The sequence below is a fragment of the Dendrobates tinctorius genome, unplaced genomic scaffold (genome assembly GCF_039654945.1).
Source record: "Dendrobates tinctorius isolate UK_male_01 unplaced genomic scaffold, ASM3965494v1 ptg000158l, whole genome shotgun sequence".
NCBI lineage: Eukaryota > Metazoa > Chordata > Amphibia > Anura > Dendrobatidae > Dendrobates > Dendrobates tinctorius.
In genome coordinates, this window is record NW_027361825.1 from 38,016,584 (window position 1) to 38,032,414 (window position 15,831).

Genomic DNA, 15,831 nt, shown 5'->3' on the forward strand with positions numbered 1-15,831 from the left:
CCTTGGGAAAATAAAAAAATTGGGGACTAATTGATCATGTTTGTGGAAAAAATACGATTTTTTTATTTAAATGCCCTGGCATTATAAACTTCTGTGAAGCCCTTGGGGGTTCAAAGTGCTCACCTCACATCTAGATAAGTTCCTTAGTGGGTCTAGTTTTCAAAATGGGGTCATTTGTGGGGGGTTTCCACTGTTTAGGTACATTAGGGGCTCTCCAAAGGCAACATGACACCCGCAGACCATTCCATCAAAGTCTGCATACCAAAACGTCACTACTTCCCTTCCGAGCCCCGACGTGTGCCCATACAGTAGTTTTCACCCACATTTGGGGTATCAGCATACTCAGGACAAATTGGACAACAACTTTTGGGGTCCAATTTCTCCTGGTACCCTTGGGAAAATAAAAAAATGGTGACTAAAAGATCATGTTTGTGGAAAAAATACGAATTTTTTATTTTCACGCCCGGGCGTTATAAACTTCTGTGAAGCACTGGAGGGTTCAAAGTGCTCACCACACATCTAGATAAGTTCCTTGGGGGGTCTAGTTTACAAAATGGTGTCATTTGTGGGGGGTTTCCACTGTTTAGGTACATTAGGGGCTCTCCAAAGGCAACATGACACCCGCAGACCATTCCATCAAAGTCTGCATTCCAAAACGTCACTACTTCCCTTCCGAGCCCCGACGTGTGCCCATACAGTAGTTTTCTCCCACATATGGGGTATCAGCATACTCAGGACAAATTGGACAACAACTTTTGGGGTCCAATTTCTCCTGGTACCCTTGGGAAAATAAAAAAATGGTGACTAAAAGATCATGTTTGTGGAAAAAATACGAATTATTTATTTTCACGCCCGGGCATTATAAACTTCTGTGAAGCACTGGGGGGGTCAAAGTGCTCACCACACATCTAGATAAGTTCCTTAGGGGGTCTAGTTTCCAAAATGGTGTCATTTGTGGGGGGTTTCCACTGTTTTGGTACATCAGGAGTTTTCCAAACGCGACATGGTGTCCGATCTCAATTCCAGCCAAAAACGTCAAATGGCGCTGCTTCCCTTCCGAGCTCTGCCATGCGCCCAAATAGTGGTTTACCCCCACATGTGGGGTATCAGCGTACTCAGGACAAATTGCACAATAACTTTTAGGGTCCTGTTACCCTTGGAAAAATAAGAATTGAGGGTGAAAAGATCATTTTTGTGGAAAAAATATGATTTTTTAATTGTATGGCTTTATGTTATAAACTTCTGTGAAGCCCATGGGGGTTCAAAGTTCTCACCACACATCTAGATAAGTTCCTTAGGGGGTCTAGTTTCCAAAATGGTGTCATTTGTGGGGGGTTTCCACTGTTTTGGTACATCAGGGGTTTTCCAAACGCGACATGGTGTCCGATCTCAATTCCAGCCAAAAACGTCAAATGGCATTGCTTCCCTTCCGAGCTCTGCCATGTGCCCAAATAGTGGTTTACCCCCACATGTGGGGTATCAGCGTACTCAGGACAAATTGCACAATAACTTTTAGGGTCCTGTTACCCTTGGGAAAATAAAAATTGGGGTGAAAAGATCATTTTTGTGGAAAAAATATGATTTTTTAATTGTACCGCTGTACGTTATAAACTTCTGTAAAGCCCTTGTGGGTTCAAAGTTCTCACCACATATCTAGATAAGTTCCTTGGGGGGTCTAGTTTCCAAAATGGGGTCACTTGTAGGGGGTTTCCACTGTTTAGGTACATCAGGGACTCTCCAAACGTGACATGGCGTCCGATCTGAATTCCAGCCAATTTTGCATTGAAAAAGTCAAACGGCGCTCCTTCCATTCTGAGCTCTGCCATGCGCCGAAACAGTCGTTCCCCCCACAAATCAGGTATCAGCGTACTCAGGACAAATTGCACAATAACTTTTGCAGTCCAATTTCTCCTGTTACCCTTGGTAAAATAAAAAAAATTGAAGCTGAAGTATTTTTTTTGTGAAAAAAAGTTAGATGTTCATTTCTTTTTAAATATTCAAAAAAATTCCTGTGACGCACCTAATGGGTTAATAAACTTCTTGAATGTGGTTTTGAGCACCTTAAGGGGTTCAGTTTTTAGAATGGTGTCACTTTTGGGTATTTTCTATCATATAGACTACTCAAAGTGGCTTCAAATGTGATGTGGTCCTAAAAATAAAATGGTGTTGTAAAAATGAGAAATCGCTGGTCAACTTTTAACCCTTATAACTTCCTAACAAAAAAAAATTTTGGTTCCAAAATTGTGCTGATGTAAAGTAAACATGTGGGAAATGTTACTTATCAAGTTTTTTGTGTGCCGTATCTCTGTGATTTAAGGGCATAAAAATTCAAAGTTGGAAAATTGCGAAATTTTCAAAATTTTTGCCAAATTTCCATTTTTTTCACAAATAAACGCAAGTTATTTGAATTAAATTTTACCACTAATATGAAGTACAATATGTCACGAGAAAACAATGTCAGAATCACCGGGATCAATGGAAGCGTTCCAGAGTTATGACCTCATAAAGGTACAGTGGTCAGAATTGTAAAAATTGGCCCGGTCATGAACGTGCAAACCACCCTTGGGGGTGAAGGGGTTAAACAAATTTTTCAGGAGGTTTGAAGTGGTGATGAAGAGGTTCGAAGTGGTTTTGAGAAACGTTTAATGTGTTTTTTGAAGAGGTTTAAAAGGATTTCAAATTTTTTTTTAAGTGATATTAAAAGGTTATGAAGCTTTTTTTGAGGAGGTATGAAGGGGTTTTAAAGATATTTTGATGTGTCTTTTGCGGTTTGAAGCAGTTTTGAAGAATTTTTGAGGTGATTTTAAGGAGGTTTGAAGCAATATTTTTTCATAAGGTATGAAGTGGCTTTTAAGAGTTTTTGAGACGTTTCAAGTGGTTTGGAAAAGTTGTTGAGCCACTTTTTGAGGTCATTTTTTTTTTTTTTGGTAAAGAGCGGTTTTGAAGAATCTTTGAGACTTTTTAAAGGAGGTTGGGAGTAGTATTATTGAGGCTTTTTTTTAATGGCTTGACATTGTTCAGAAACTTTTTTTGGGAGGTTTGGACTATGCACACACACTTTTTTTGAGGAGGTTTCGAAGCAGAACAGAAACTTTCCAAATCCTCACCGAAAACTTGGGGGATCTGCTTAGTTTCTGCTCTGAAAACTCAGCAAAAAGGACTGTGTGCACATAGCTTTGAAGAGTTCCTTTTAAGCATTCTTTTTCCTGACATTGCCTACTTTCCTAGTTTGAAGTGGATTACACTAGAAAACCACTTTAAAAACGGGAAAGGTCCCTCATTTTTGTTCCTATCCTGCGTATTTGAAAACCTCTTCAGCGATTTTTGAGGCATTTTTTTTCTTTCATATGGTTACGCTCAAAAAAATCTCCTAAAAACCCCCTCTGTGTGATTATAGCCTTACAGGGTAATAATAGGGGTATAGTGTAAATTCAAATGAGCATTAAAACATTAGCCCATAAAAAGGAAGCGCTCCTTGTATATTGTGAACATCCAAGAAGTACAAGGTAGCTCATAGATTAATAAACTAACCATCAGGGGTGTAATACATGCAGCACAACGTTTCCTGTTGAGCAATGCCAATAATAAAACATACTTTACATGGGAAAATCGCCCCCCAAAAAGAACTAAACATTTTTCATACATTTTCTCCATTCCCAGTTAGCAGACACGTCCAATAAGGAATCCGGAACCAAAGCTCGCTAACGTGTTTCTGGTCGTTAGTGGTTGCAAACGCACCCAGAGCGCAATGGGCAAATGACCGGATTATCCAAGCCTCGCTTTGGAAGACTAATCCGTGGAACGCAAACCCGGAAGTATGTGAGAGCTCGGAAGATTGCACGTGCACAGGTAAATAATATGATGCAGGAAGCGGAGTTTAGTGTTTGCAGGACTTTCTGTCAGATGCTGCACTCTGTGCAGATGATAATCTGGTCTAGTCGTAGTGAATTTTATGATATAGCCAAGCAAGTCCTTTCAGAAGTAGTGACATGTATCTGATTAACCTCTTAGTGACCTGCCTGTATCTATTTGCACGTCTACCTGCATTGCAACCATATTTTGCACCATCTTGCAGTGCTGTTCTGCATTTAGTGCAGCATTCACTATGAGCGCTGTCTCGAGAATGAGGGGGCTGCACAGTTGATGTTATGATTTTTGCAGGCACTCGGGTCTGCAGCGCAGAACTATCCAAGGGAATGGGCACAGGTGCAGACCCCCACTGATCATAAAATAAAGGCACAGGCTAGTGGATACTCACTTCACTGGGGAACCTTTATCATCGCGTTTGCACCCAAATTTTAGTGATATTTTATTGTTGTAAATGCTTAAGCCAAATTTATCAATTCTTTATGCCATTTACCAGTTTTTAGTACCTATGCCAACATTTAAAGAGAATCTGTCTCTGCAGTCATGCTGTCTGTGGTTCGGGTAGCATGAGTGAGAGCCTGGCTGCCTGATAGCAGCCATCTGTGTATTTCTCTGAAACGTTTCATAAAGCTATAAGATCCGGCAGGAAACTATAGGGATCAAAGAGACTAGTCCTGTGTAGCCCCAGGTCTCTTCCTATGTATACATGTGAGAATCCTGTCAATCAACAGGGGTGGAGAGGAGCCAGCAAGGAGCTCCTCAGATTTAGCCATGTCCCCTCCCTAAAGTCCCTGAATGGCTTTTCAAACATAACTAGTAGTGATGAGCCAAGTGCTCGGATAACATATCCCAGCATGCTCCGGTGCTTTCCAAGTGTCATTGGTGTGCTTGAATAATATGTTCGAGTCCCTGTGGCTGCGTGTCTTGTGGCTGTTAGACAGCTAAAACACATGCAGGAATTGGCTGTTTGTTAGAAAATCCCTGCATGTGTTGCGCCTGTCTAACAGCCGCGAGACTCGAACATATTATTCGAGCATGCCCAAGATATTCAGTGTAACACCCAAATATGAATTATGACATATTTAAGATTATAATTTCTACAAAAAAAGTTGCACGCTCTAGAAAGGTCTAGCTGTTGTAAAAATGCAGAGAGAAAATAAAAAAAGAGAGACTATTTGTTCTCTTGATATTTTTTTGTGTATAAGTTAGACTGACTTCTCCCATCTGACATTCGCGGTTCGAGTATGGAACATTTTTTTCATATTAATCGCAGGTCTCCTCCCCTGAACTTAGCAGTATCATAGGCATACATGAGGCTGTTGAGTTCAGGAGAACCATGGCTGCTTAATACATGACGATCTGCACTTGGAACGTGAATGTTGGAAACTGGGGCATACACTTGGATCCTAGTGTCTCTATATAGAAAATTTCGAGTCCTTTTTTGTGTGTATACTTTTAAAACAACCACCACTGTATTTTATTATTTACTTTTTTAGGGCATGGCCTAATAATTTCCTAGCCTGGATGAGATGATTTGGCCTCATGGAGAGGGACCAAAGAAATGATCAGTGGGACTGGGCTAACCCCCAGAATCGTACTCTTCTAGAGGAGCTATTCTTTGATCCTCGTGGCTACATCAAAGCTAATTCAGAAGAGAGTAAAGAATTTTGGTCATTTTTCGAACGTTTCCAAAGATTTCAAAGTCTTCAAAAACAAAAGCGTAAAACAAATGAACCGAGCCATCATGAAGGACAAAGACATGAGCTTATGGACCTTCCCAAGGAGTATGATGCAAGATATCGAATCAACCAGACCATTGTTCTGAGTAGGGATATTGAAAAAGTTCTGCAGGGACATCAGGACAAGGGACATAAATCTAGACATGTCAGTGGTGCGCCCAAAGAGAAGCTGCATGAATTTAAAAAAGCCATTCTTCACTACCTGGACTTCAGCCAGAGGCAGAGTTTCGGAAAGTTGGCCAAGCTTCGGAAGGAGAGGTCAAGCTTGCCCATCTTCCAGTACAGACAAAAAATAGTCCAGATGGTGAGAGCTCATCAGGTTGTGGTGGTTGCAGGAGACACCGGGTGTGGAAAGTCTACACAGGTTCCTCAGTACCTGTTGGCAGCAGGTTTTGGGCATATAGCTTGTACCCAGCCACGTAGAATTGCTTGTATTTCATTAGCTAAGAGAGTTGGGTTTGAGAGCCTCAACCAGTATGGATCTAAGGTAAGATCTAATTTTCATACTTAGACAACAATAGCAAAGCAATGTAGAACATAATGCTAATATTTTCATTGCTATCATCCATTAGGTTGGGTATCAGATCCGCTTCGAGAGCAGCCGTTCTCCAGCCACAAAAATAGTGTTTCTGACAGAAGGTCTGTTACTTCGTCAGATTCAGAGAGATCCAGAGGTTCCTCAGTACCATGTCCTTATAGTGGATGAAGTGCACGAACGACATCTTCACAGCGACTTCCTGCTGGGAGTCTTGCGTCAGCTTCTTGCTTTACGGTCAGATTTGAAGGTCATTCTCATGTCGGCCACCATAAACATTAAGCTCTTCTCTGGATACTTTGACCAGGCTCCAGTCCTACAAGTCCCAGGGAGACTTTTTCCTATACAGGTAGAAGACTTAAAGCGATATTCTAATCATAGACATGTATGACTTATCCTCGTATGTGCCATATGTATGTGATAGATGTAGGCCCCACCTCTTAAAACCCATGCCCTGACCCTCATCCTGTCCGGTGAGGTTTCTGCCATACCTATGCAATGAATGAATGGAAGTGAATTCACTTTTATGGAAGTCATGTAAACAGCCATGCATACTTGTTCAGTTATCTTACGTAGAAGTGAATGGAGAGCTCCTCAGACAAGAAATACAGCAAGCAGCTACCTATAAGCAATGATCGCGTTAAACATGGTGATGAAAAAAGGAGATAAAAATACCAGAATTACCATTTGTCAGTTACAACAAAAAATGCAATAGATTGTGATTAAATGTTGTTGATACCTCAAAATGGGGCTTATAAAATTATAACTCGGCTTGCAAATTACATGCTCTCAGACAACTCCAATGACAGAAAAACAAAGTAGTTAAAGGTCTTAGAAATTGGTGAAATCAATTTTCTTTTTTTATTTCACAAACGTCACATTTTTTTTTTCATCACTAAAAAAATAAATGATAAAAAGCAGATAAATTCGGTATAGCTGAGATTGTCCTTACTGGATGAATTATACCGCTACGTTCATTATTACCGCACAATGATTGCCTTTACAAAGACACTCAAAAATCAGTTTCAGCATAGCATTTTTTTTGTACCATTTCACTGCTCGTGAAATTGTTTCCCCCACTTTTTGGTGCATTTTTATATTTAAAACTACAATTCGTTCTGTAAAAAACAAGTCCTGATACACCTATGTTAGAGGAAAAATAGAAAAGCTAGGAAAAAGGGGAGGAAAAGCAAAAAACGCAAAAAAAATGAAAAATGGCTGCATCTTTAAGGCGTTAATTGCATATCCTAGGGGTGTACATAAATGTCTAAGATTGGAAAGCTCTTTTATACAAATGTATGTTATGCAAAATTCCAGATACTTAGTGGTCTTACTGAATTTCGTGTCCTAGGTAATCTACCAGCCAATCCCCCAGGAGGAAAAAGCATCAAAGTCCGAGAAGATGGACCCCAGACCTTACCTCCGTGTGCTACAAGGCATTGATCACAAGTATCCAGTGGATGAGCGCGGAGATTTGCTCATCTTTCTCAGTGGGGTGACAGAAATCAGTAGCGTGCAGGAAGCAGTACAGATATACGCCACCCATACCCAGCGCTGGATTGTACTTCCGTTGCACAGCACCCTGTCCATCGCCGAACAGGATAAGGTGAGTTTTCTGAGAAGGGTTTCTTGTAGTATTTCATGGTGCATCTCAACTCTCTCTGCAAATATGTGATATGATTCTCTTATATAAAGATCCGAAGACTGCCCTGCAGGTTAAATACAGGCAGACTTTAAGGGTGTGTTCACACATAGTGCAAACGCTGCAGATTTTTCTTATGGATTTGAGAGCAGCAAAGTGGATGAGATTTTCTTGTCGGAAAATATTCACACGTACATTTTCATGAGATGCGTCAATTTTTTGGTGCAGATTTTTATTTATGCATTGAAAGGGTAAAATCCACAACAGAACCTGCATGTAAAGCTGTTAAAGGAGATGTTCACTACTTAGGCAACCCCTTCTCAATCCCTATGCTTCCCTCTTGGAAAATAACTACATCTATACTTGCCTCTGGTGCTGGTGCCGTTCCACCTGTGTCGGCGCTAGTTCTGGGACAACAATGTCACACTATCCCTGTGGCCAATCAGCAGCTGCTTAATTTACCCCACCTTCAGACAAATTACATACATCCTGAGGATGTCAGAGCAGCCGCTGGGATTGCGTGACATAACAATGTCACGCAATCCCCGGGATAGCCAATGGCGATACCGCTGGGACAATGCCGACACCAGAGGTGAGTGTAGGCATTGATATTTTGCAAGATGGAAGTATAGTGATTGAAAAGGGGTTGTCCGAGAAGTGGACATCCCTTGTAATGATTGTTTTATGCTCTATATGGACTTGCTCTTAGACCTCATTCACGCATCAGTTTTCTTGTATGCAAAAAAAATGCAGATCAATTTTCACCATTCTGCCGGGTCTGATTTTCATCTGTGTCAGTTTTTATCACCCATGGGACGGTATAAGTGATTTTGATCTGTAAATCGTATTAAAATTATTTTTCAAACTGCGAGTCCACCAAAAAAAAGATGGTCACATGGAAAGGCTCACAGTCTACCACTTGTTTGTGTTTTATCTGCAACCCTTTCCCTAAAAATGGATCGAATATATATGGGGCTTTATGGTTAGGCCACCTTTGCAATCGCATTGTTTCTGTCAACCCAAATTTAAAAATGGCTTAAAAAACCTTATTAATTAAGCATTTGTGCCCATTTATGGCAAACTTTCTTTGATTACTCCCCATTTATACCCATAATGCAGGTATTTGACTTGGCTCCACCAGGTGTCCGGAAATGTATAATCGCCACCAACATTGCCGAAACCTCCGTGACTATTGATGGCGTCAGATTTGTGCTTGACTCTGGTAAGGAGTTTGCGCTACAATCCTCTTTTCTACAAGTAAACTGCTTTCCTAGGAAGTAGTGATGAGTGAACATGCTATGATAAGGTGTTATCTGAGCATGCTCGGGTGCTAACCAAGTGTCTTTGGCGTACTCGAAAAATATGTTCAAATCCCCACGGCTGCATGTCTCACAATTGTTCAACAGCAGCAACACATGCATGGATTTTTTTCGAATATGCCGAAGTCACTCGTTAGCACCCAAGCATGATAACACCTTATCCGCGCACATTCGCTCATTACTACTAGGAAGGATAGTGATATTACGATCTAAGTCCTCCACTTCGCATTTCCCCAGCACCATCACCACTAAACTAATGTTCTGTGCCCTCACTGCAGGAAAAGTCAAAGAGATGAGTTTTGACCCCAAAGCAAAGATGCAGCGACTGCAGGAATTTTGGATTAGTCGTGCGAGTGCCGAGCAGAGGAAAGGTCGTGCTGGTAGGACTGGCCCCGGGGTGTGTTATCGCCTCTATGCAGAATCTGACTATGATGCTTTTGCGCCGTACCCAGTGCCGGAGATTCAGCGTGTGGCTTTGGATGCATTAGTTTTGCAGGTACATGCGTTATTTTGTTATTTCTGCAGAAATGTTTTTTATCTCTTATTATAACATAACTAAGAACTGTGTATTTGTGTCACTGACAGATGAAGAGCATGGGTTTAGGAGATCCGCGCACCTTTCCTTTCATAGAGCAGCCCCCAATGTCAAGCATTGAGACTGCCATTTTTTACTTGCGAGACCAGGGTGCGCTTGATGGAAGTGAAGAAGTCACACCTATTGGAAATCTGCTGGCACAGCTACCAGTGGATGTTGTTATTGGTAAGACCTACAATTAAAGTAATTTGCCCAAGTTTATTTTTTTCCAGAAACAGTGCCACACTTGTTTATAGGCAATGACTGGTATTGCAGCTCATCTTAATTTAATGCAACCGGGACTGAGCTGCAATATCAGACAAAACTCATGTACAAGAAATTTGCTGATTCCGGAAAAAGAGCAGACACATTTCTCCTACGCCTCATTGGGTTACACAGGACCATGGGTGTTATGCTGCTTGCCACTAGCAGGACACCAAGTGAACACAGAAAATGTTAACTCCTCCTCTGCAGTATACACCCTCTCGCTGGCTGAGATTTCCCCAGTTCTTGCTTAGTGTCTGTAGGAGGCACTTGGCTCTGGTTTCAGACCCCATCGTTTTTATTTTCAATTTTTGAGTTGAAATTCTGTAAATTTTCATTTTTTAATTAACGGAATGAAGGGGGCGACGGTTCCTTTCAAGGGTCCGCTCTCCCCCGAACCAACAACAGGCAAGATCGCGGAGTATACCTCCCCGTACCCTCTCCTGCGACGACTGGGGCATACCTGAGTCCTCTGGGCCACGGTTCCTTCACAGTCCCGAAACTCCCCGCACGGATAAAAGGGCAAGCGCATGGAGCACACAGAGTGCACGGAGAAGACTTGAGGAGCGCTTCGGATGCCCTAAATCAGCCCCATGGCCTCTCCATCCCCCTGCCTATAGGGAGGATCGATTGAGGTATACCCCTTTAAGAACCCCTCCGGCTCTGCTGCATTGCCTGGGAGGATGAGATCTGCAGGCTGGGTCCTGGCCAGCGCAGCCTGCGTGAGCACCGGATTGGAGGCATGGGGTCGGGTCCTGGTCCCTTGGAGAAGCGCTGACCTAGTGTCAGCGGCGGTACTTAGGCACCCCGTCGCGGCCCCCCGTTCTCCCCTTCACCCGGCGCTCAGGTTGGCCAGAAATTTAGTCCCCGGCTTTTCGTCCGTACTAGGCCACAATTTACATAGCGCCGCCCACCGTTTAGCGCCGCCGCCCACGTCCTTGGGGCTTCTCGCTCTGAACGAGAAGCGCCCTGTTAGTCTCGGGGGCCATATTATTTACCTCAGCCTGCTCTGGGACGGCTGCGGGGGGCGCGCACTGACTGACAGCACCTGTCAACGCTGCAGGGCCACCGTTATTTCTCCTGGGGACACAGCATCAGGACCGTGGGTAAGCTGCTTCTGCCTTAGCAAGAAAGCTTAACCCCTTCTTTGCACTCACCTGATCTGCAGCCCAGGCTCTGCCTGTAACACTTTCAGGGGCACTATGTCTCAATCTAAGGAAGCCAAAAGGGCTACTAAAAAGCACACTGCGTTCTTTACCTCTTGTGCCACTTGCAAGACTGCCTTGCCCAGTGCCCAAACTAATCCGTTATGCATGGATTGTGACCCGGCTTGTGCTAGAACGGCATCTGCCACCGGGCCTCCCCGTATTTAGTCCCCCTGAGTAGGCTGCATCCCTGTCACGGTCTGTGGAGTCACTGACCAAGGCTATAGACTCCCTCCGGGAATCCTCTTTAAGTCAGAACGCGCCTTCGCCGACCGAGGAGGGCTCTGGCGACGGCCGGGAACTGTCCACCATCAGGGGACGTACTCGTTCCAGGGATGGACAGGTATCTAGAAAGCGGACCCGTGACGCTTCCCCCGGTCACGCCTGCGCTTTGGCATCTGCAAGCTCTGGCTCTGGCTCTCCCTCTCCTAATGTTCGCAGCGAACACGACTCTGCATACGAGTCTGACACGTCAGTACCTCAGAATCCCCCAAATGATCAAGAATCGCTTGAAGCGCTTGATTCTCATAGAATCAGTCAACAGGATTCTGAAGTTGGATGAGGAGAATACTCCCGCTCCAGAACACGTTGTTTCTTTTAAAAAGTATAAACATGTGCGCAGGGTTTTTGCCAGCCATTCAGAGTTTAAGAGCATTGTCCAGAGACATAGGGAGCGGCCACATAAACGGTTCTCAGGTGAAAAGCCTATTGAGGCTAAATACCCTTTTGCTCCAGACCTAATGAAGGATTGGTTACAGTCCCCTTCTGTGGATCCTCCTATATCGCATCTTGCTTCCAAAACGCTCCTATCCGTTTCTGAAGGTTCTTCAGTCAAAAACCCCTATGATCGTCAGATTGACTACCTTCCTCGCTCAGTCTTTGAAGCTTCGGGAGCTGCACTTTTTCCATCTTTCGCGGCGACTTAGGTGGCTAAGGCTATGGCCGCTTGGGCAGATGTGTTAGTTACTGCCATCCAGAATAGCAATCTTCCTCCGGAGGCAGTCAGCGTCGCCAGGCAGATAGATCACGCAGGAGAATTTGTGGTGGATGCTTCTTTAGATGCCGCCAATTGCACTGCACAGGCAGCTGCAAATGCAGTCTCCATTAGAAGGGCCCTATGGTTCCGCGACTGGCGGGCAGATTCCACCTCCAAAAGATCGTTGACTTCTCTGCCTTATCAAACTGGTCGCCTGTTTGGAGAGAAAGTGGACCAGCTCATTTCTGACACTACCGGGGGGAAGAGTAAATTCCTTCCCCAACAAAGGGCTGTCCGGCCATTTCGGAATCAACAGCCGACTCGTTTTCGGCCTTTTCGCAACAATTCCAGTTGGTCCTCCACAACCTTCTCTTCTGGATCAGGTCGGTCCCCGCGTGGAGACAGAGGTTCCCATGTCTCATACAGACCTGACTGCTCTTGGAAACCCAGGCCAAGGGCATCTGGATCTATGGGAGCCAGATCCCATAGATCCTCTACACAATGACTTGTTGCGGTATCCGGCGGACACCGACAAAGTAGGTGGTCATCTACTTTCATTCAGTCACACCTGGCTCACGGTTGTCCACGACGAGTGGGTCAGGGAGCTGGTGTCCTCCGGACACAAAATAGAATCCCCCCCCTCCGACACGTTTCTTCCGGTCCTCACCTCCCAAGACAAAGACAACAGCCTTCCTTCGGGCTGTTCATGTGCTGCAAAGGGACGGAGTCATCATTCCGGTCCCTCAAGACGAAAGGGTCAAGGGTTTTTATTCAAACCTTTTTGTGGTTCCAAAGAAGGACGGAACGATGCGACCCATACTGGACCTCAAGCTGTTAAATCAGTTTGTTAAGGTACGGCGATTCCGAATGGAATCTCTCCGTCCATGGAAAAAGGAGAGTTCCTAGCATCCATCGATATCAAGGATGCTTACCTTCACATCCCAATTTGTCTGTCCAACCAGCAGTTCCTGCGCTTTGCAATTCGCGAGGACCACTTCCAGTTCGTTGCCTTGCCTTTCGGACTCTCCACCGCTCCCATAGTCTTTACCAAGGTCATGGCGGCTCTCATGGCCATTCTTCACGCTCGGGGAGTGGTGGTAGTGCCGTATCTGGACGACCTACTAATCAAGGGTCCGTCCCTTCCAGCCTGCGTGGAATCCGTAGATATCACAGTAAATACACTTTCTCGCCTGGGTTGGAAGATAAACTTCGAGAAGTGCTCTCCAACATCGGCTCAACAGATTTCCTTTTTGGGAATGATCTTGGACACTTCCCGCGGGTTGGTCATTCTCGCTCCAGACAAAGCACGAGCCTTACAACAGGGAGCGCGGACTCTTTCCCGACCTGTTTCTCATGCCATACGTTTCAGCATGAGAGTTCTCGGAAGGATGGTAGCAGCGATGGAAGCGGTCCCATTCGCACAGTTCCATCTCCGCCCTTTATATCATGCGTTGCTGTTGACTTGGGACAAGAACCCATTCTCCCTGGACCGTCGGTTCCTTCTGTCCCTGCGAGTCAGACAAACCCTCAAGTGGTGGACACTGAAATCCTCCCTGAATCAGGGAAAGTCATTTCTCCCAGTACGATGGTCGGTGGTGACCACCGACGCAAGTCTTCTGAGCTGGGGTGCGGTTTTTCATCACCACACGGCACAGGGTCGCTGGTCAACTCGAGAGTCACGTCATCCCATCAATATCTTGAAGATACGAGCAACCAGACTAACCCTACTCAGTTTCCACCATCTCGCAGGTCATCCCATCAGGATCCAATCCGACAACGCCACGGCTGTGGCGTATATCAACCGTCAGGGGGGTACTCGGAGCAGGATGGCAAAGCACGAAGTGAGTCATATCCTCCATTGGGCCGAGGCCAACCATTCGCCCATCTCAGCAATCCACATCCCGGGGGTAGACAATTGGGCAGCAGATTTTCTCAGTCGCCAAGGCCTTGCCTAGGTAGAGTGGTCTCTTCATCCGGACGTTTTTCTGCAGATTTGCCATCGCTAGGGGACTCCGGATGTGGATCTCATGGCCTGACCTCAAGACTAAACAACAAGGTTCCTCGATTCATTGCCCGATCACGCGATCCACGCGCCATCGGAGAGGACGCCCTAGTTCTGCCGTGGCACCGGTTCCGGCTCCCGTACATTTTTCCCCCTCTTCCCTTGCTCCCAAGGGTCATCAAGAAAATCAGAGCAGAGGGAGTACCAGTGATCCTAGTCGTGCCAGATTGGCCACGCCAGGCATGGTATGCAGAACTAGTACAACTGGTCGCTGACGTTCCCTGGCGACTTCCAGATCGCATGGATCTACTTTCACAGGGCCCGATTTACCACCAGAACTCCGGGGCCTTGTCTTTGACGGCGTGCCCATTGAATCTTGGATTTTAGCACAGGCTGATTTCTCTCACAAGGTGATCTCCACCATTATTAGTGCTAGGAAGCCCGTGTCCATGCGCATTTATCACCGCACCTGGAAAACCTTCTTCTCGTGGTGCAAGGACCATGGACGATCCCCTCTGGTGTTCTCCATTCCTTCCATATTGTAATTCCTACAATCCAGATTAGAGTCTGGTCTCGAGCTTAGCTCGCTCAAGGGCCATATTTCAGCCTTGTCAGTTCTATTCCAACGAAAAATTGCCACCAAATTGCAGGTGAAGACATTCATTCAGGGAGTTTCCCATGTGTCGCCTCCCTATAAAAGGCCATTGGAATCATGGGACCTTAACTTGGTTCTCGGAGCCTTACAGGAGGCCCCTTTCGAACCACTGCAGGACGTACCACTTACTATTCTCTCTTGGAAGGTGGTCTTTCTAGTGGCAATTACATCAGTCAGACGAGTTTCGGAATTGGCGCCCTGTCCTGCCGTCCTCCGTTCTTGAATTTTCATCAGGAGAAGGCAGTTCCGAGAACATCCCTGTCTTTCCTGCCCAAAGTCATGTCTTCCTCCTTCCATCTCAATGAGGAAATTGTTTGGCCTTCCTTCTGTCCGGCACCAGTTCATCGCATTGAGAAGGCCCTCCACACCCTTGATGTGGTTAGGGCTCTTAGACGGTACATCTCGCGGACGGCTCCTTCCGCAAGTCAGATGCCCTGTTCGTACTTCCATAGGGTCATAGGAAGGGTCTAGCCGCTTCAAAAGCCAAGCTAGCCAGGTGGATTTGCTTGGCTATTCAGGAATCCTACAGTGTCGGGCACGTCTATTCCAGCACGAGGCGACGGCAGAACAGGTCTGCAAGGCTGCGACTTGGTCCAGTCTGCATACCTTTACAAAACATTACCAAATTCATTATCAGGCCTCTGCGGATGCAGCTCTTGGCAGACGCATCCTGCAATCAGCAGTACCACAGCGTTAAGCCTGTGGTACATTGGGTATTAGCAGTTGTATGCTCCCCACCCAGGGACTGCTTTAGGACGTCCCATGGTCCTGTGTCCCTCAATGAGGTGTAGGAGAAATAGGGATTTTTGTGTGTACTCACCGTAAAATCCTTTTCTCTAAGCCAATCATTGGGGGACACAGCACCCGGCCTGTTTAGCCTATTGGCTTACGTATCGTTGTTAGGTTTTGACATAGTTACTGTTATGTGTTTAATGCTCCTACTGCTTTTTCACCGAACTGGGGAAATCTCAGCCAGCGAGAGGATGTATACTGCAGAGGAGTTAATTTTTCTGTGTTCACTTAGTGTCCTCCTAGTAGCAAGCAGCATAACAA

The 15,831-nt window shown here is 45.3% G+C and overlaps 1 protein-coding gene across 1 annotated transcript in view; it reads left to right on the forward strand.

Annotated features, from left to right (window-relative positions):
- Nucleotides 1-3,699: 3,699 nt before the first annotated feature.
- DHX34 (DExH-box helicase 34) overlaps nt 3,700-15,831 on the forward strand; it is a 46,434-nt gene continuing 34,302 nt past the window's right edge. The window contains exons 1-7 of the mRNA XM_073549341.1: nt 3,700-3,849; nt 5,364-6,093; nt 6,179-6,490; nt 7,493-7,747; nt 8,903-9,005; nt 9,381-9,598; nt 9,688-9,862. Coding sequence (XP_073405442.1) covers nt 5,410-6,093; nt 6,179-6,490; nt 7,493-7,747; nt 8,903-9,005; nt 9,381-9,598; nt 9,688-9,862 — 1,747 coding nt within the window. The 5' untranslated portion in view covers nt 3,700-3,849; nt 5,364-5,409. The remainder of the gene's footprint in view (nt 3,850-5,363; nt 6,094-6,178; nt 6,491-7,492; nt 7,748-8,902; nt 9,006-9,380; nt 9,599-9,687; nt 9,863-15,831) is intronic.